Source organism: Mauremys mutica, chromosome 12 (genome assembly GCF_020497125.1).
Source record: "Mauremys mutica isolate MM-2020 ecotype Southern chromosome 12, ASM2049712v1, whole genome shotgun sequence".
NCBI classification, from domain to species: domain Eukaryota; kingdom Metazoa; phylum Chordata; order Testudines; family Geoemydidae; genus Mauremys; species Mauremys mutica.
Genome location: NC_059083.1, coordinates 15177122 through 15197718, shown reverse-complemented (window position 1 = coordinate 15197718; position 20597 = coordinate 15177122). Strand labels below are relative to the sequence as shown.

Genomic DNA, 20597 nt, shown 5'->3' with positions numbered 1-20597 from the left:
AGCACCTGGGGACAGTGGCTGCCACCGGGATTGGGGGTTGACGCCACAGGCGAGAGCCAGGGATTGGAGCCTGCGGCTGCGCTGCCAGGGGTCGGAGCCTGAAGACCCGTGGCTGAAGGCCAGGGCTGTGAGGCCAGAGAAGAGCTGGGGGTCAGCGCCTGAGAGCCTGCTGTTGGCACCTGACGCTCCATGGCTGGAACCCTGGTCTGCAGCCAGGCCCAGGCTCCCTAAGTCCCCCTTCATCCCAGGTAGAGAACTTACCTTGCTCCTTCAGCGTCGTTCCCCACCTGTCTCCAGAGACCATGCAGGGCGGCGCATCCAGGAGCAACAGGGAGGGAGGGAGAGGGGCTGATGCTTTGCATGCTGTCAATGCGAGAAATGCTCATTCCTTTAAAACCGTTTCACCTTTGGTATGTTCCACACCTGGCTGTAGTCATTAGTTGCAGCCACAGTGGAATGCAATGATATCACGATACCCCAGTAATACAGTGCTGGGAGCTCACCATGAGTATTTATTCAACTCACGTCTGCAGTAAAGCTGTGTTTCACAGTGCTCTGTAGGAGACCTTTCCTCCTGGGTTAGGCAGCCTCTCAGTTGCATCTGCTGCATAAGTATGTACCCCTCAATGGTGAGATTGTTCGCATCCAGATCTATGCCCTCTGGTCAGACCTGATTTGCCCTGGGTTCATGATTGTGTTATATAGAGTCTTGGTGTCCATGTGACCTCCTGCTTGGTTAGAAATGTGTCTCTCTTTTCCTGGCTAGTTCTGCATATACTAATAATGACAACCCGCCACTAACACAAGAACTCTGTGGTGAATGGAAACACCCCCATCATAAGTGACCATAAATGATATCACTCTCCTGAGGCTAACACAGAGAGATAAAGACCGAATGTTGTTTGAATGTGACCAAAACCCAGGACCATTCGCTGCCATGCTTTGTGCTGCAATGATTCCAGACTACTTGCTACTGGCTTGGCGTGGTAAAGTGTCCTACCGTGGAGGATGGAACAAGGCAGCCCTCCCCGGAAACCTTCTGCAAAGGCTTTCAGAGTACCTCCAGGAGAGCTTCATGGAGATGTCCCTGGAGGATTCCCGCTCCATCCCCAGACACATTAACAGACTTTTCCAGTAGCTGTACTGGCTGCGAATGCATCCCAAGTCTTCAGGGCAAATCAAACATTAAACACTATTGCTTTTAAACCCTGTACTGTAGTTAAAAATGTGCAGAGGTACCTTCTCCAGCTTCAGGGTTGGGGATCCCACCTTCAGAGAGTATTGGCTCCAGGGTGATGAAAAGGTCCTGGCTGCTGGGGAGAATAGATTCACCGCTTGCCTGCTGTGCATTCTCCTCCTCCTCCTCATCCACAAAATCCTCCTCCCTCTTGCGTGAGACTCCCCCCTTGCAGATGTCCACGGACAGTGGTGGGGTAGTGGTAGGGTCCCCCCCAGAATGCTATGCAGCTGATCATAGAAACGGCGTGTATGGGGCTCTGACCCAGAGAGACCGTTTGCCTCCTTTGTTTTTTTGGTAGGCTTGCCTGAGCTCCTTAACTTTCATACGGGCACTGCTGTGTGTCCCTGTTGTAGCCTCTCTCCATCATGCCCTGTAAGATTTTGGAAAATATATTTGCATTTCTTCTTTTTGATCGGAGTTCGGCCTGCATAGATTCTTCTCCCCATACAGCAATCAGATCCAGTATCTCCCTTTTGGTCCATGCTGGAGCTTGTTTGCGATTCTTGGGGGACTGCATGGTCACCTGTGCTGCTGAGCTCGCCACACTGACCAAACAGGAAATGAAATCCAGAAGTTCCTGGGGCTTTTCCTGTCTACCTGGCTAGTGCATCGGAGTTGAAAGTGCTGTCCAGAGGGGTCACACTGGAGCACTCTGGGATAGCTCCTGGAGACCAAATACATCAATTTGCATCCACACTACCCCAAATTCAACCCAGCAAGGTTGATTTTAGTGCTACTCCCCTCATCAGGGAGGAGAACAGAAGTCAATTTTAAGAGCCCTTTAGGTCGACGGAACAGGGTTGGTTGTGTAGACGCAGTCTTTTTAAAATTGACCTAACGTGGCTAAAACCGACCTAACCCCATAGTGTAGACCAGGGCCTGAGGGATATGATAGAGGTCTATAAAATCATGAGTGATGTGGAGAAAGTGAATAAGGAAAAATTATGTACTTGTTCCCATAATGTAAGAACTAGGGGCCACCAAATGAAATTAATGAGCAGCAGGTTTAAAACAAATAAAAGGAAGTTCTTCTTCATGCAGCGCACAGTCAAATTGTGGAACTCCTTGCCTGAGGAGCTTGTGAAGGCTAGAACTATAACAGCGTTTAAAAGGGGAGTGGATAAATTCATGGAGGTTGTTAATTAATGGCTATTAGCCAGGATGGGTAAGGAATGGTGTCCATAGCCTCTGTTTGTCAGAGGGTGGAGATTGATGGCAGGAGAGAGATCACTTGATCATTACCTGTTAGGTTCACTCCCTCTGGGGCACCTGGCTGCTGTCGGTGGACAGATACTGGGCTGGAAGGACCTTTGGTCTGACCCAGTATGTCCATTCTTATGTTCTTATGTCATAGACTTGTGGATTCCAAGACCAGAAGGGATCACTGTGCTAAGCTAAAATGACCAGTATAACACAGGCCATAGGATGTCCTGAATTAATCCCTGCTTGAACAAGAGCCGATCCTCTAGAAAAACATCCCATTTTGATTTTTAAAACTGTCAGTGTGACGGAGAGCAGGCTGTAGGGGGTGGGGGAGAGATCCCAGAGACGGAGAGCTGGGTCGTGTGGGGCTCCCATGCCAGAGCCAGTGGGGAGGTAGGTGACATGGAGAGCAGAGGCCAGGGCGGATTCGGGGTGTACGGGGTGACTCCCAGCAGTGGGGGAGAGTGTGACAGATTTTTGTTACCAAGCTGCCTGAGGCGTCAGGTGATCAGGCTGAGGCTGCAGGATCATTAGGGGAGGAGATGACGAAGCACACCAAGTGTCTTAGTTTTAAAGCTTTATTAATAAAACAACAGCAGAGAGTGCTGGGGGTTCCTATGTCACTGAGAGGAAGGAAGGAAGCATTAGTGCCCCAAGCCCTAACCCCCTTTCATACTCACACCCACACTACCCGAGGCTGGCCAAGCCAGGGTGTAATGTAAGAAGAAGAGGAGGGGTGGACAGGAGTTCTTGTCCCATGCACGGGTCATCCAGTGTCCACTGTTTTCTCCAACTTGCTTTGGCTCTCGGGAGGGTTTTTAAGTCCTGGGTTCTTCTGGGGGTGTTTTGTTCAGGGACCTCTGTTCCTGGTGCTCTTTGTACCAGTCCAAACCGGCTTTCTGTGGCCTCCTCAGCTTTCCCAAAACACACCGGCTCCAGGGATGCGAGACTTTGTTTTCCCCTTCGCTGACCTTGCCGTCTCGCTCGTTTTTGCAATCTCTGCGGCCCTGCTCAGGTTGTCGAGCACCGTGACCTTGGACTGGGGCCAGCATCTTCGGAGCTGAAGTGTCGAGGTAACCCGTTCTCTGCACTCTTCCTTCCTCCCTCTTTGGCCTCTCGCAACCTGCAAAGGAATCGTCCACTCCACTCTCACACCTTTAACCCTTCCCAAAATGCCTTGCGATGCTTGCAACAACGTTAGCAACATACAGTGCTGATCTGCCTCCCCAAGGGACCTGAGGGAGGGGGCCATTGGGTTGTGACAAGGTGGGGAGCATGTAAGCAAAGACCGAGGGGTGATCAGGGTGGGATCCAGGCAAGGGGGACAGGGGCAGCTGCAGAAGCATGAGACGTGCAGAATGGGGAAGGGGGTGAGGGGTCCCAGCAAGCAGACAGATTAAGGTCGCTGGGTTTAGTGGGGGTGTTTAGCAGACAGATTAAGGTTTAGTGGGGGAGGTACAGGTTTGCTTTGGGTGCATCAGGCAAAGGATTTGTGGGCATTTCCCGTTGAGGCATGTGCCTCGGTTTCCCCACCAGACACAGCTCCCCGGTCACTCGTCGTTATAATGGCTACGCCGGATCACTCGGCAAATCTCTGCGATGAGATCCCAGTACTCGTCGAAGGAGATTTTCTGATCGTTGTTGGCATCCACCGTCTTAAACATGTCCAGCGCTGCCTTCCGGTCCTCTGCGTTCTAAGCTCACCAAGGAAACAGCAAGTCACTGCTGGGGACCCATCGGGCACGTGGATCAGTAACGGGCTTTACTGCCATGTGTGTGTGTGTGCGCGCTGCTGCCCCCTGCTGCAGGGGGTCAGACTAGCAGGGCTCCCCACACACAGGGGTGTGGGGGAGTGCGAAGGAGAAGTGAGATACAAGTCAAGCTTGAGGCCCATTGGCAGGGCTGTGGGGAGCCTGGTCTGGCATAGCAGGGGGGTCAGGGGTCAGGATTTAGTGCCATTGGCAGAGCTGTGCGGAGCAGCACTAACTCCTGGGAGAGCAGGGGGATGTGGGCCGGGACTGACGGGCCCCAGCAGAGCGCTGTGGGGGGCGGGGAGCCAGGGCTGGGCTCATCGGGGTCTCTGGGTTGGGAGTGAGGGGCACCCGCAGAGTTGTGGGGGGATCCCCGGGCTGGGACAGCAGGGGGCTGTAGGTCGGGATTGAGGGGCACCAGTAGAGCTGGTGGGGAGCCCAGGGCAGGGGCAGCAGGGCGCTGGAGGGCAGGGCTGAGGGTCACAGAGAGACTCCCCCCCCCCCCTTTGCTAGGAGCCAGTGGTTGAGGTCTCCAGTTGCCTTGGGGAGCCAGTAGCCGGGTCTCACCGTGAGCTGATGGCTCAGCTCATTGCTGAGCAACGTCTGGAAAGCCGCCTGGTCCAGCTCCTTGGGTCCCTCGGAGCCCTCGGCGTATCTGTAGAAGCTGCCCACGATGGCATGGAGGCCCCTTTCCAGCTCAGAGCCCTCCTCTGCCATCTCGTCGGGCTTCCTTCCACCTCCAAAGCAAAGGCAGCTGCCGTCAGGATGGGCCCACCGGCCCCAGAGACCTCAGCTAGGAGCCCCTGTCCTGGGAAGGCTGGGGAGTACCTGCTGCTGGGTATACAAGACCTACTGCTGTCTGCGGGAGGGAAGGATGGGGGCATGGGGGGCTACAGAGATAGATGGAGCCCAGCTCTGCTATGGTGATGGTTGAGCATCACTTTGTGATAAAGGTCAGTGACTCTACGTGCTCTAAAATCTACCTATGAACTCACATTGTCTTGACATTTTCCCACCCAGCTCCACATCTGAACCTTCATCTCCTTAGGCCTCAATAACCCATCTGTAAAACAGGGGAAACAGTCCTCATCTTGTCTAGTTAGATTGTAAACTCCCTGGGGCAGGGACTGTCTCTCCCTGTGTGTCTGTGCAGCGCCCGGCACAACGGGGCCCTGATCTTGCTGTGTGTCTGTGCAGTGCCTGGCACAAAGAGTTGTCTAGCTGTTACTCTAATACAAATATCATAACAGCAAGTGGTGGGTGAGTGTGGCTGCAGACGATGGGTTCTGCGTGGGTCTGACAGATTCAGAGGGGAAAGGGGGAGGTTACAGAGAGAATGTTGCATTACACTGAAGAGAGACCCTAGGACTTGGGCCATTGTTATTGGCTGATGTAGTGAAGGCTCCGTGCAGAACCAGGGCCCAGAATGGTCAGATTAGTTAACGACGCCTCTTACCGCTCCTCTCCCCGGACGGCTCCGGCTGCAAACTCTGCCCCATGGGCCCACAGGGGAAAGTGCTCCTGGGTTGCTAGAGAGACCAGAATTGGGCATGAGTGAGCACCATGATGATTGCTCAGCAACTCTGTAAGGCTCAGGCCAAGACGGTAGCCTTGAAAAGTAACAAGAGTTAGAAATGGACAATATTGCAAACTATGGCTGTGGCTGTTAAATGGTTAAGATGACCCGCCGGGGGCTAGTAACAGGGACAGAAAATGAGTAAAAAGAAACAAGAGACACAGCAGAGCCCGGGAAGCCGACAGTGCAGAGACATGATACCTTACGGCAGGTCCCGGGACAGCGCAGACGGTTGGAAACAGCTGTAGAGAACCTGGGAGAGAGGGACCTGCCGCCCCCTGGTCTGGTCTTGCTGGGCAACAACAAACTCTGGGCACTTTTGTAGTGTTTGAACAATGGGGACAGGAAGGGAACGTGGTGGCCAGAGCAGAATTAAAAACTGGAACATGGAATGGCTGGAATGGGGCTGCAATGGGGACATTGGGAATCACCCGAACCAGCCACCTAACAAGCCACGGGCAGGGGCCACCCGTAGGATAAGATCCAGGCTCCGGTAAAACCTGAACCGACACCTAGGCCGAACGGGAGAAGTGAGTGCCCAGGAGAGGGAAGCAGCAAACAATACTGTCACTGGACTGGTAAATCAGATGAGGTTAAAAATGGTCCAGGTGACAGAGCACATGAGGAGACGGGAGCTGCGATTCGATCACAGGGGAGTGATAACAAAGAACTTCCAAGTGGAACCCCAAGAGCGAGCGGGTTAACACCTGGGGTTGCTGCATTAACGCACGGAGGTGCCCAGAACAGTTAACTGCAGCTGGCCAGGGCGCTCCTGCAACCCAGCTGGCAGGCAGACAAAAGCAACAGACACTGCGGGAACAAACAAGTTTTTCATGAGCAGGCAACAACCCCCACTCTCCGCTGAGAGCCAGGATCAAAACCAGGGGTGCAGGTTTCCATCGTGTTTCACCCCCTCGCTCACAGCTCATAATATAATCTGCATTCTACCCCACTGGTTACGTTTTCCTTTATATCCTCTCTCCATTTACTACACTCTCTGCTGCTGCCTGTACTCTACGATAACGTGACCGAGTTCGCTAATTTCCCTTGCTTCTCACCCCGGTCCCCCCCACCTCCCCTCACTTCTGCCCTCTCTTCCTTTGAAAAGTGAAAAGTTACAGTTATTACAGATGCCCCCATTGCTGAAAACAAAACAACCAACGAACAAAGAAAACAAGCTGAAAACTTTCTTTTTAATAAGCCCAAGGAATTAATTATTTTAATCCTTCAGGAATGCAACAGCTGGAATAACTCCTAACTTTTGTGAAGATATGGTTGCCAAGCAACAGAAAGGCAGACTCTGCTTCTAATCCTAACCACTGACTAAGATTTGAAACATGGGCTTTTCTTATTTCCATGGAATAGCATTTTTAAAAACAATTGCAAGTTTGTTTTGCATGTCACACATGTCATCCTGTGTTGTATGTTGTTTGTGTCATGTGACTATTTAAAAAAAATTGTTGCAACAAAAGTCAGTTTTCTACTTTCTTTTAATAGAAGTGGCACTGCATTATTTTAATATTATGGTTGGCATATAACACCTATTAATTATTTTGCAAAGCTCAAAAAGGCCTGAGTGATAAATAGATGTATATATAGTTTTGCCTCAACAAGTCATGTAATTGCAAACAAAAAGCATTTTCTTTTATTAATCACAGGTTTTTTATTTAAAGGAAACAGCGTAAGGGGAATCTTCAGCATTAACGTCAAGGTAATATTAGCAAAATGTCAATTTCGGGGGGTTATTTTATTAGGGCTGTCAAACAATTAACAAAATTAATCACGATGAATCGCAGTTTTCATCAGACTGTTGAACAGTAATATAATACCATTCTGCTAACCGTTCATATGCCCCTTCATGCTTCGGCCACCACTCCACAGGACATGCTTCCATGCTGCTGATGCTTGTTTAAAAAATAATGCCTTAATTTGTGACTGAACACCTTGATGTATATATTTCATGTTACGGCAGTCTCGGATGATGACCCAGCATATGTTGTTCGATTTAAGAACACTTTCACTGCAGATTTGACCAAACACAGAGGAAGTACTGGTAGGAGATTTCTAAAGCTAACTACAGCACTCAACCCAAGGTTTAAGACTCTGAAGTGCCTTCCAAAATCTGAGAGGGATAAGGTTTGGAGCATGCTATCAAGAGTCTTAAAAGAGTAACACTCCAATTAGGGAACTAGAGAACCCGAATCCCCCCAAAAGAAAATCAACCTTCTGCTGATGGCATTTAACACAGATGATGAAAATGAACATGCGTTGGTCCTCACTGCTTTGGATTGTTATCGAGCAGAACCCGTTATCAGCCCGGAAGCATGTCCTTTGGAATGATGGCCAAAGCATGAAGGGGCATTCAAAGGTTTAGCATATCTGGCATGTAAATACCTTGCAATGCCGCCTCCAAAAGTGCCATGTGAATGCCTGTTCTCACTTTCAGGTGACATTGTAAATAAGAAGTGGGCAGCATTATCTCCTGCAAATTGTAACCAAACTTGTTTGTCTGAGCGATTGGCTGAACGAGAAGTAAGACTGAGTGGACTTGTAGGCGCTAAAGTTTTTGAGTGCAGTTATGTAAAAAAAAATTCTTCATTTGTAAATTGCACTTTCACGATAAAGAGATTGCACTCCAGTACTTGTATTAGGTGAAATGAAAAATACCATTTCTTTTGTTTCTTTTTACAGTGCAAATATTTGTAATCAAAACTAAAATAAAGTGAGCACTTTACATTCTTCATTCTGTGTTGTAATTTAAATCAATATATTTGAAAATGTAGAAAACATCCAAAAATATTTATAATAAGTTTAAATTGGTATTCTATTATTGTTTAACACTGTGATTAAAACTGAGATTAATTGCGATTATTTTTTTAATCGAGTTAATTAGTTCTGAGTTAATTGCATGAGTTAACTGCGATTAATTGACAGCCCTTGTTTTTATAAACTTGTTTGCACCTTCAAATATAATCATAAGAATGTTATAGCAAAGATGTCAAAAATATAACACTATATACTATGCCTGTTTATGCAACATGTTAAAGTTAACCAAATGATTTCAACAGGATTCCATCCTTGTCTACCAAATACAAACAAGTATCATGAAAGTTCTATACCCTCAAAGTGTTTGCATAGACCTGCATTTACAATTCATTTTGGTGTAATTTTTATACTCTTTTCTTTTATGTTATGTTGAAGAGAAGCAGTGGTCAGTAAAGTCTGTGCTTCTGAACAGTTAATAAAGGTGGGATTGGGATCACAAGCAAATTAACTCTAAAAAGCTTGGGTAAAAATTCTGTTCTTAACTCTTTTTGCTAAAACAGAGTGCTCAGCCGGGGAGAGCCAGACACTTTCTCACGGAAGATTGAGAGCACCCATTTTAGCAATCAAGCACTATGCTTACTATGAAAAAATTGGTAATGCACACGTTAAGGGAAAAGGAATATCTATGCAACAACTGCAAACATATCTAAAACAGGTCTGTCTGTGCTAAAGACTTGGGAAAATCAGAACAAAAGCAAAGCTTGTGTTATAAAAGACTTGGTCCCTATTTCAGTGCAAACGAACTAAATTAATCCATGTATTAAATTTGGGTTATTGAACCGAAGAGAAAATGTGAAGCAAAGACGCTATTTGTTAACCAACGTAAGCTGTTGAAGGGGGCATCTCGCAGAAGGAAGACACCAGAAGATCTCAGTGCACAGTGAAAAAACATCTGGGCATCAAGAAAGAGCTTTACAAATAACAGACGGATCAACTACCCCTCAGTTTACTGTATATGGATACGAAGTAGGCAACCAGCTAGAAACCACTTGCTGGGCCAGATCTAACTGGTGTTTAAAGACGTGTATTACTGAGTTCATGTGGCTGTGGTTTTAAATCACTGAGCTATGGATACATCTGGCCACAGTGTAAAAGCCACTGTCTGATTGCTGCAACCTTCTCTGTGAAGTGATGTACTAGCCCAGGCCAAAGCGGCTGGGTAGAGATTATTCCACAGTCTGGGATCTCTCCACGTAGCAGACTCCAAACTCTAGCTGGAATGATGGGTCACATTTCGAGATGATCCGAATCTGAAGGCCAATTGGAAACAGGCTAGTATGAAAAATATATTTTTCTATGTATGTAACAGAACATTCACGAGTGTGACCAGCAGGCAGGGGAAACTGTCTCTACGCCTGTAACTCCCGGCATTAAGGGCTGGCTACCGAAGGAGCCGTCCCCTTCTTACAATGCACGTGACATCGCTAAACTGTTTAACCAAATGCAAGCAAACGTGAACCAACTCATTGCCGCAAACCACATAAAGGCCAAGGGGAAAACAAATTGGGAAAAAAGCTCTTGGTGCTGCTGATGGCAGTGCCATAGTAACTAGAAATTGTGTGGACAAATCCCCCCCTTAGCACCAGTCACCGTTTGGGGTCAATGACACTGTTTCAAACAGACGCGTGTTCTTCAAAACACTCGTGTTCGGTATCTGGGTACCAAAATGAAATCCTGACATAGCAATGCCTGATGAACTGGTCACTGTGTCCATTCAGCAGGTTCTCTGGCAGGCAGCATCTCCAAGAAACAGCTGGATCTACGTCAGCTACTGATGTATCACGCAGCAGGGCGAACCTACACAGCATCGCCACTCCAGCGTTGTCAGTTTCGCATGCGTGTCTGTCATAAACAGATAGTTAAGGGTTAAGGTCTCTTTTACCTGTAAAGGGTTAACATGTAGTACCTGGTGACCACCTGACCAGAGGACCAATCAGAGATAAGATTTTTTCAAATCTCTGTGGAGGGAAGCCTTTGTCTGGGTGAGAACTGTTTTTGGATTTAACAGAGGACAGTCATGTCCCCAAGTTCTCCTGGAGTAGTTTCTACTAATTAATAGTGAGTATTAATTAGAAAGGCAAATTAGTCTTATGATTTGATTTCTATATTTGCAATTGTGTGTTTGCTAAAGGAAATGCTTTATTCCTGTTTGCTGATATTGCTTTTACTGAGAAAAGGGGGAGAGGGGATTCTCTCCAGAGATTGATAAGGTTATACCCTATGAGTGTCCAGCTTGGGCTCATAGAGATTCTGTATTTTCTTTTTATTCTTTAATAAATTCTTTTCTTTTCTTTGGACTTGGTTAATTCCTTCCCTTGGGGAAATTCAGGGGAAGGGGAGGGGGAAGTGGGCTGCTTCCCTGTGTGTGTGAGATTCAAGGCGTTTGAATCCAGGCACCTCTGTCTCCAGAGCAGGCTGGAGAGAGGGAGGAGGGGGGAGGTTCCTCCTCTGTGAATTGATCTGTGTTCCCAAGGGGGGAAACAGGGGTGTCCCGGCCCACAGAATTGACCGGGTGGTGGCAGCCGAAGGGGAGACCTACCCTAGGATTTTGGGGTGGGGGGAAGACATGCGGGTCCTCACTTTGAAACCGCCCAGTTTCAAGTGAGGGTAGACTCCTGACATGGTGGCAGTGGTGTTTCGGACCCAGAGAGAGAGGCAAGGCTTTTCTACCAGAGGCACTCTGAGGCAGTTTCAGGGTTAGAAGTATTTTCAGTTTTTTGCAGGGCTTTCTGTTACAAAGCCTCCTGTGGAGCGATACTTGCGTCCATTGTGATACGAGGTACCACTCAGGATTCCTGAGGTGGGGGGAAGTGCTCGACAAAGTACATTCCCATCCAACAGGGAAAACAGGTTTGGGGGGGGAGACAGAAACCCTCCAGCCAGATTTTTTTTCCCTGTGTCTTTTCAAATCCTCTGGAGCCAGGGAATACAAATCTCTGAGAGGATTTACTACACTTTTCTGCAGGTACTAAGTAGCACCAGCCGGTTAGCTGGGCTTATTAGGAAGATTGTTTTTTTGGAAACAGATTTTCAGCTGGGTTTAGCTGAGGCATAAGGTTTCTAACAGGCTGTGTTAGAAAAGGATTTTTTTCCTTCTTCTTTTCTTTTTTCTCCTTTTTTTTCTTTCTGTCTGCTTAAAAACAGCTAGGAAAGAGGTGCAAGTTTTTCTAGGAGGCTTGTTAGAAAGGACCCCCACTGTGAGGTACTTAGCAAGTGCTAGAAACAGGACAAACCAGTTTTTTTGGGTCTTCTCAGTATATCAGCAAACAGCAACTACACATTTGCAAATGAAAAGGTTTTGTTTCTTTTCTATTCAGTCTCTCGGGAATAGAGAGGGTTAGGAATTGGGGAAACCAATTCCCTGACTGCAAAGGGGTGTGGCCAGCACCAAAAAGCAACACCAGCAAGCCACACATAAAATTCACTGACTGCAGAGGGGTGTGGCCAGCACCAAAAAGCAACACCAGCAAGCCACACATAAAATTCACTGACTGCAGAGGGGTGTGGCCAGCACCAGAAGGCACTGTTCCCCATCCCAAGAAATTTCCCACCTACATGGCAGGTGAGCACACTAAGGCCTTCTTCAAAAAGGTTAAAAGGACCTGCCATGGGTACAGCATCCCTGAAGACCAGTACAAGGACTGGTCAGGAAAGAGAACTTTTGCTGTCTATTACAATTATTCCATCCCCATGCTACTGGGGGAAAACTTGGCCAACCATGTGCAGCTGGCCAAGAGTGGGGGAGTGGTCACCTGCGGCCAGGCCAAACAAGCAGGCACTCCCATCCCTGTTCCTGAGCCATCCACCAGGACCCTGTCTGTGTTACCAGAGACCCAGACAGAGGTGGTGGAACCGGATCCCATGCCAACAACTACAGCAGCCATAGTACATCCAGTCCCAGGACCGGAACTGGAAAAGCAACCAGCGGCAGAACCAGCGCCAGCACTGACGCCAGCACTTGCAACTCCACCGCCAGGGGGCGCCAACGGGCCTAAACTGGCAGAAGCAGCAAACAACTCTACCCAAGAGGCTCAGCCAGAGCCTGAAATATCACCTTGTGCACCAGCGGAGAGCGGTCCACAGTCAATGAAAACAACCTCATCACCTACATCGCTCCCAGAGGAACTGGTGTCTCCCGCCTCAAGGGAACAGTTCCAGACTGAGCAGAAAGCCGATGACAGCCTTAAAAAAGCTTTGGGCGGCGGCACAAAGCAACCCACCGCCTCTCAGCTCTTCTACCCAATTCCAGTTTGTTGTAAAACAAGGACTTTTATATAAGGACATTCTTTCTGGTGGACACCAGGAAGGCCAGCATCCTCAAAGACAGTTGGTAGTTCCAACTAAGTACTGGGACAAGCTCTTAAGCTTGGGCCCTGACATCCCAGTGGGCATTCTGGGGTCAACAAAGCAAAAACAGGTTAAAAACATTCCTTCCACTGGGAGGGGATGGGCAAGGACGTTGCCAAGTATGTCCGCTCAAATGCATACAAAGTGTTGTTCAATGTCAAATATCTTGTTGTTTACATACTTAGTAGTATATGTGATAGTGCATGTGTTTTGTTTATCTGTTTATTTTACAGTTCTAGAAGGAAATCACCACCAGTAGTTCTCACTGTTGGCGATTTGGGGGGCGTGTCATAAACAGATAGTTAAGGGTTAAGGTCTCTTTTACCTGTAAAGGGTTAACATGTAGTACCTGGTGACCACCTGACCAGAGGACCAATCAGAGATAAGATTTTTTCAAATCTCTGTGGAGGGAAGCCTTTGTCTGGGTGAGAACTGTTTTTGGATTTAACAGAGGACAGTCATGTCCCCAAGTTCTCCTGGAGTAGTTTCTACTAATTAATAGTGAGTATTAATTAGAAAGGCAAATTAGTCTTATGATTTGATTTCTATATTTGCAATTGTGTGTTTGCTAAAGGAAATGCTTTATTCCTGTTTGCTGATATTGCTTTTACTGAGAAAAGGGGGAGAGGGGATTCTCTCCAGAGATTGATAAGGTTATACCCTATGAGTGTCCAGCTTGGGCTCATAGAGATTCTGTATTTTCTTTTTATTCTTTAATAAATTCTTTTCTTTTCTTTGGACTTGGTTAATTCCTTCCCTTGGGGAAATTCAGGGGAAGGGGAGGGGGAAGTGGGCTGCTTCCCTGTGTGTGTGAGATTCAAGGCGTTTGAATCCAGGCACCTCTGTCTCCAGAGCAGGCTGGAGAGAGGGAGGAGGGGGGAGGTTCCTCCTCTGTGAATTGATCTGTGTTCCCAAGGGGGGAAACAGGGGTGTCCCGGCCCACAGAATTGACCGGGTGGTGGCAGCCGAAGGGGAGACCTACCCTAGGATTTTGGGGTGGGGGGAAGACATGCGGGTCCTCACTTTGAAACCGCCCAGTTTCAAGTGAGGGTAGACTCCTGACAGTGTCTGTCTGCCCTCTCTGTATGACGCGCCGGCCCTGCAGACAGCTGGCTCAGCAGACCTCCATCGATCTGCCCCGAGCGACCACACGCTCAGTTCAGTGGCGAAGGCGCTCGGCCAGGTTAATTGCCGACCAAGCACGGTACTAGTGCCCTGTACATGTACAGGTGCACTGAGGCGTGTCTGCCCGTGACACTGGACCAGCTCAGGCAGCGGCGGGACTTTCCACTGCCCTCTAAGCCAGACAAAGATCCCCCTCCTCTGAATCGCTTTTGTACCCAGATCCAAACAAGTGGTGCAGCAGGACCTGCGTGACGCGGTTAGTTACTCCCCTGCACCTTGTACCCGTGGGCTCGACCAGAGCAGCCGTATCCATCACCCTGGCCTCCGCTTTCCTCGGGGTCGTGTGCTCCTGTACCAGCTGCCAGGATTGTGCTTCTGCCCGGCTTTGTGCTGGGCTGGGCCTGGCCCAGCCTCTGGAGCATGAGCCCATGAACACCCAGCGCCTGGTATCGCTATGGGGCGCCTGTGTTTTAGCAGCACCAGCGATACTGCTGCCAAGTGCCTGTATCGGACACTGAACTTGGAGGCATCTGCTTTGACACAGGGCCTGGCTTTGGGTCACAGCACGGCCACGGGTCTTACCCCAGGCCCTGTGCTCCAGGCTCTCTCGACCACGCCAGCGGTGACAGTCTGAGTGGCGTGCACCCTAGGGGTGCTTTGCTGGTACGATGCACCAGGCAAGTACTTCTGGTGTAGACGCAGCCTCTCCCGCTCTGACTCATGTGAGCAGGAGCTCCAGGTTCAGCCCACGCCCTTTACCTCTGTCTGCTGCACCAATCTGCCCCGTGCCCCGTCGTATAACAGCATGGCCAGACCATACCAGCCCTGGCCCCGCTGCTGGGACCCAGAGGATGCCGGGGCGGAGCAGGGGAGGATGCCGAGGCGGAGGACGGGGGGATGCCGGGGCGGAGCAGGGGAGGATGCCGAGGCGGAGGACGGGGGGATGCCGGGGCGGAGCAGGGGAGGATGCCGGGGCGGAGCAGGGGAGGATGCCGGGGCGGAGCAGGGGAGGATGCCGGGGGGATGCCGGGGCAGAGGACAGGGGGGGATGCCGGGGCGGACCAGGGGAGGATGCCGGGGCGGAGCAGGGGGGATGCCGGAGCGGAGCAGGGGGGGATGCCGGGGCGGAGGACAGGGGGATGCCAGGGCGGAGCAGGGGAGGATGCGGGGGCGGAGGACGGGGGGATGCAGGGGCGGAGCAGGGGAGGATGCCGGGGCGGAGGACAGGGGGATGCCAGGGCGGAGCAGGGGAGGATGCTGGGGCGGAGGACGGGGGGATGCCGGGGCGGAGCAGGGGAGGATGCCGGGGCGGAGCAGGGGAGGATGCCGGGGGGATGCCGGGGCCGAGGACAGGGGGCGCGGCCGGGGCGGACCAGGGGAGGATGCCGGGGCGGAGCAGGGGGGGATGCCGGAGCGGAGCAGGGGGGGATGCCGGGGCGGAGGACAGGGGGATGCCAGGGCGGAGCAGGGGAGGATGCTGGGGCGGAGGACGGGGGGATGCTGGGGCGGAGCAGGGGAGGATGCTGGGGCGGAGGACGGGGGGATGCCGGGGCGGAGCAGGGGAGGATGCTGGGGCGGAGGACGGGGGGATGCCAGGGCGGAGCAGAGGAGGATGCTGGGGTGGAGGACAGGGGGATGCCAGGGCGGCTGAGAAGGTCCCAGAACTTGGCCTGTTGAGTCCCGCCTGCAGTGTGACAATGATGTGCCCAGCCTGGGAGTGCCCCACTGCCCTCTGCTGGCTCTGAGCTGTACTGCATGTCCACACACCAGAACCGACCTCTCCAACCCAGGCTGCAGTAAGATCAGACACGCAGCCGGAGCTCAGAGCAGACTCTTTATTCAAGCCATGTTACCGAGTGACAGTGGGTGGCGGAGGGAGGGCAGCCCATAGGGGTTGGGGGAGAGATCCCAGCGACGGGGCAGGGATCGGTGTGGGAGCCCAGCAGCTGGAGAGATGGGTGGGGTGGGCATCTCATGCCAGGGCTGGATGGGGGCGTTTAATTGTGAGGGATCCTGGCAGCAGGGTAGGGGGTGATATGGGGAGCACAGGCCAGAGTGGATTCGGGGTGTATGGGTGACCCCCAGCTGTGGGGGTGTTGGGCAGCATGGAGAGTAAAGGCCTTGGTGTGATCAGGGTGGGATCCTGGTGGTGGTGGGGGGGAATGGGGGCAGCATGAGACGTGCAGAATGGGGATGGGAGTGGAGGGATCCCAGCAGGCAGATGGATTAAGGTCACTGGGTTTCCAAGAGTGGGGGAGGTGCAGGTTTGCTTTGAGTCTTTAAGGCAAAGGATTTGGAGGCCTTTCTGGATGCGGCGCGTGCCTCGGTTTCCCCACCAGACACAACCCCCCCAGTCACTACTCGTTATAATCGCGGCGCCGGATCACTTGGCAAATCCAGGCGATGAGTTGCCAGTACTCGTCGAAGGAGATTTTCTGATCTTTGTTGGCATCTAACTTCTCAAACGTGCGCATCACGGCCGCCTTGACCTCCGTGTTCTAAAACACACCAAAGAAACAGGGAGTCAGCGCTCGTGGCAGCGTCTGGCACGTGGATCAGTAACAGGCTCTACTGCTGAGATGGATGCAATACCACCCCCTGCTGGAGGGGATCGGCCTAGCAGGGCTCCCACACACACAGACGTGTGTATAAAGGAGAGGTGAGATACAAGCTCGAAGCCCATTGGCAGAGCCGTGGGGAGCCAGAGCTGGCGTAGCAGGTGTCAGTGGGTCAGGATTTAGTGGCATTGGCAGAGCTGTGGGGAGGGGAGCCAAGTTCTGGGTTAGCAGGGGGCTGTGGGTTGGGATTGAGGGGCTCCGGGGGAGTTCTGGGGGCGGGGGAGCCAGGGCTGGGTTAGCAGGGGGCTGTGGGTCGGGATTGATGGGCTCCGGGGGAGTTCTGGGGGTGGGGGAGCCAGGGCTGGGTTAGCAGGGGCTGCAGGTTGGGATTGAGGGGCACAGGCAGAGCCGGGGGGAGGCCCAGGAGTGGGATAGCAGGAGGCTGGAGGGAAGGTCTGAGAGGTATCGGCAGATCCCCTTTGCTAGCAGTCAGTGGTTGATGGCTCTGGTTGCCTTGGGGTGCCAGTAGCCGGGTCTCACCGTGAGCTGATGGCTCAACTCGTTGCTGAGCAGGTTCTGGAAAGCCGCCTGGTCCAGCGCCTTCGCTCCAGGCGGGCCCTCGGCGTATCTGTAGAAGCTGTCCACAATCACACAGAGGCCGTGTTCCAGCTCAGACCCCTCCCCAGCCGTCTCAGCCGGCTTCCTTCCACCTCCAAAGCAAAGGCAGACGGTGTCAGTGTGGGCCCACCAGCCCCAGAGACCTCAGCTAGGAAGGCTGGGGAGTACCTGCTGCTGAGGCCACCAGACCTGCTGCAGTCTGGGGGAGGGAAGGATGAGGGGTGTGTGTGTGGGGGGGGCTAGATAGATAGATGGGGCTCAGCTCTGCTATGGTGATGGTTGAGCGTCACTTTGTGATTAAAGGTCAGTGACTCGAAGTGCTCTAACGTCGACCTGCGAACGCACATTGTCTTGACATTTTCCCGCCCAGCTCCACATCTGAACCTCCATCTCCTTAGGCCTCAGTCACCCAGCTGTAAAACAGGGAAAACAGACCTGCCCTTGTCTAGTTAGATGGTAAACTCCTTGGGGCAGTGACTCTCTCCCTGTGTGTCTGTGCAGCGCCTGGCACAAGGGGGCCCTGATCTCAGCTGGGGCAGGGACTGTCTCTCGCTGTGTGTCTGTGCAGCGCCCGGCACAGCAGGGCCCTGATCTCAGCTGGGGCAGGGACTGTCTCTCACTGTGTGTCTGGGCAGTGCCTGGCACAAGGGGGCCCTGATCTCAGCTGGGGCAGGGCCTGTCTCTCGCTGTGTGTCTGTGCAGCGCCCGGCACAGCAGGGCCCTGATCTCAGTTGGGGCAGGGACTGTCTCTCGCTGTGTGTCTGTGCAGCACCCGGCACAATGGGGCCCTGATCTGAGTTGGGTCACTCAGCTGTTTCTCTAATGCCAGCAGTTGGTGGGTTCTGGGTGAGTCTGACAGACTCGGAGTATAAGGGGAGTGTGCAGAGAAAATGTTGCATTACACTGAAGAGCGACCCTAGGACTTGGGCCATTTTTATTGGCTGATGTAGTGAAGGCTCCGTGCAGAACCAGGGCCCAGAATGGTCAGGTTCATTAGCGACGCGTCTCTTACCGCTCCTCTCCCCGGACGGCTCTGGCTGCAGACTCTGCCCCATGGGCCCACCGGGGAAAGTGCTCCTGGGTTGCTAGAGAGACCAGAATTGGCAGTGAGTGAGCACCATGACCACAGCTCAGCAAAGAGCTCTCACTGCTACTGAGTCAGGGCGGGGATGGGATGGGAATAGGGTGACCAGACAGCAAATGTGAAAAATCAAGATGGAGGTGGGGGGTAATAGGCACCTATATAAGACAATGCCCCAAATATCGGGACTGTCCCTATAAAATCAGGACATCTGGTCACCCTAGACGGGAAAGAGAAGCGCAGGGGGGCTGAATTTCAATGGGAGGGGATTGGTCGCTGGTTAGATGGAACCAGATGGGCATCCCCTTCCCCGGCAAGTTACGAGAGCCCAAGGGCTGGAGCCCCCTTCAAATCCCGTTTGCGCCACAACGCAGGTGCATGAGCTGGCTAGACAAGGTGCATCAAAGCCGCCCTTCCAGCCCTGCCCCCGGCCTGCGTCCAAAGAACTGCCCTGTGCCCCGCGATCCGTGGAAAGGCTGGAAGGGTTTGTGTCCGGGGAGATCCCAACTCTGGGCCCCCAGCCTGTCTGGTGGCGTGTGAAGCAGGGTCGTGTTCTCCAGGCCAGAAACCAGCCGTGGTCACGCAGAGACTACGAGGACGTCTCTGCTGCAGTAAAACCCTGGGGGCTGGGCCGTGGCTGATGACTCCGGCTTGGGCCGCGAGGTTGTAGAATTGCCGGGTGGCTGCTCGGGTGCAGCAGGGGGAGGGGCTCAGAGCCCAGGATCCAGAGTGAGCCGGAGCGGCTGCACTGCAGTTGAATAGCCCCACGAGCCTGCGGCCGCTGACAGGTCTCGCTGGGCCAGGGTCTGGGCTAGACGCTGGCAGTGCTCAAAGGCCTGGGAAATAGGCTCTGGATCTTCCCACTGTCAGCAAACTGCCCGGGGTCCTGGTGACTGGGGTCCCAGTTGGGCTGGGACATTTAAAGCCGAGCAGGATGCTCACTCACCTGGGTGGGGGCTGCTGCTCCCAGGGACCGGGAAAGCCCGAGATCCGTGCGGGCCACAAACAGAGGCCGGGTGTGGGGCAGGGCGCCGGGGGCTATTTCTGGGACGGTGCCTCATCTGGGACGAGACAGCTGGTCCCGGAGTGGCAGGTGGCAGGGTGACGGGGACTGGGCTGCCGGGGAGGAGTCTGGGCACAGACACAGGAACGGAGACGTGGGCCTGCTCTGACGCAGCTAAAGCCAGGGGACAGGGGGGGGGGGGGGGCTGATCCGAACCCTCCCCTCCCAGCAGAGTCTGTGATTGGTGACAGTAGGAATATTGCTTGGGAAAGGAGGGAAGCCTACTGGGACCCAAGCATAGCCAGAGGGACTCCTTAATTACAACAGAGCCTCTGGGGGTTTGTCTACACTGCATTGTAAACCCGGGTCTGTGGGATCCGGACTGGAGCATCCACACTGCATTGTAAACCCGGATCTGGTCTGTAGGACCCGGCCTTGAGTGTCCCCACTGCATTATAAACCTGGATCTGGTCTGTGGGCCCCGGCCTTGTGGACATGGTGTTTCCAAGTCTGTGCTTGCAGTGTGAACCTGGGCTGACAACTGCTGGCTCTGGGTCTCACAGCCATGCTAGCCGGTCCATACTGCACCACACAGACCTTCTGACTCCGGTCTGTGACTTGAACTGTGTCCACACTGAAAAAATGACAGGGGCTCAGACACCCTTGAATAAAGACCGTAGGCCATGCTGACAGGACGGGGGCTTTATCCTGGGAAGCAGCGACAGATAATGGTGGCAGATAATGAGCTGGACATGAGCTCCCAGGGCGATGCTGTGAGCAGACGAGCTAATGTGCTCCTGGGATGTATAAACCGGGGATCTCGAGTAGGAGCCAGGAGGTTATTTTACCCCTGGATTTCGCCCTGCTGCAACCGCGGCTGGGATTCTATCCTGGTGCCAGAAGGATGTTGATAAATTGCAGAGGGCTCGGGGAAGAGCCACGAGAAGGATTAAAGGATTAGAAAACCTGCCGTACAGTGACAGACTCCGGGAGCTCAAACTATTTAGCTTAAGAAATAGAAGGTGAAGGAGAGAGTTGATCACAGTCTGTCAGTACCTACATGGGGAACAAATATTTAACAATGGGCTCCTCAATCCAGCCCCCCTGAGCCTCATTAATGGCCTCTCCTGGGGCCTGAGAGGGGGCAGCTGGTCCCAGAGGAAGCTGTGGCAGGGGCTGCAGGGAGCAGGAGGTTCTTGACCAAGGAGTTGGGCTGGGAAGATGGAGTCAGAGGTCAGAGCAGCAGGGGGGATGGGCCAGGAAGATGGA

The 20597-nt window shown here is 52.4% G+C and overlaps 2 protein-coding genes across 2 annotated transcripts; both read right to left on the bottom strand.

Moving 5' to 3' along the window:
* Positions 1–3978: 3978 nt before the first annotated feature.
* LOC123346064 (protein S100-A16-like) lies at positions 3979–6072 on the bottom strand. The gene is made up of 4 exons (XM_044983275.1): positions 5972–6072; positions 5651–5723; positions 4762–4931; positions 3979–4137 (listed from the first exon to the last, which is right to left on the bottom strand). The coding sequence occupies exons 2-4, from the start codon at positions 5691–5693 to the stop codon at positions 3994–3996; spliced, it is 357 nt and encodes a 118-aa protein (XP_044839210.1). The 5' UTR covers positions 5694–5723; positions 5972–6072; the 3' UTR covers positions 3979–3993.
* Positions 6073–16066: 9994 nt separating this feature from the next.
* Positions 16067–18299, bottom strand: LOC123346065 (protein S100-A16-like). Its single transcript, XM_044983276.1, has 3 exons — positions 18257–18299; positions 17167–17336; positions 16067–16566 (listed from the first exon to the last, which is right to left on the bottom strand). The coding sequence occupies exons 1-3, from the start codon at positions 18297–18299 to the stop codon at positions 16426–16428; spliced, it is 354 nt and encodes a 117-aa protein (XP_044839211.1). The 3' UTR covers positions 16067–16425.
* Positions 18300–20597: the final 2298 nt, after the last annotated feature.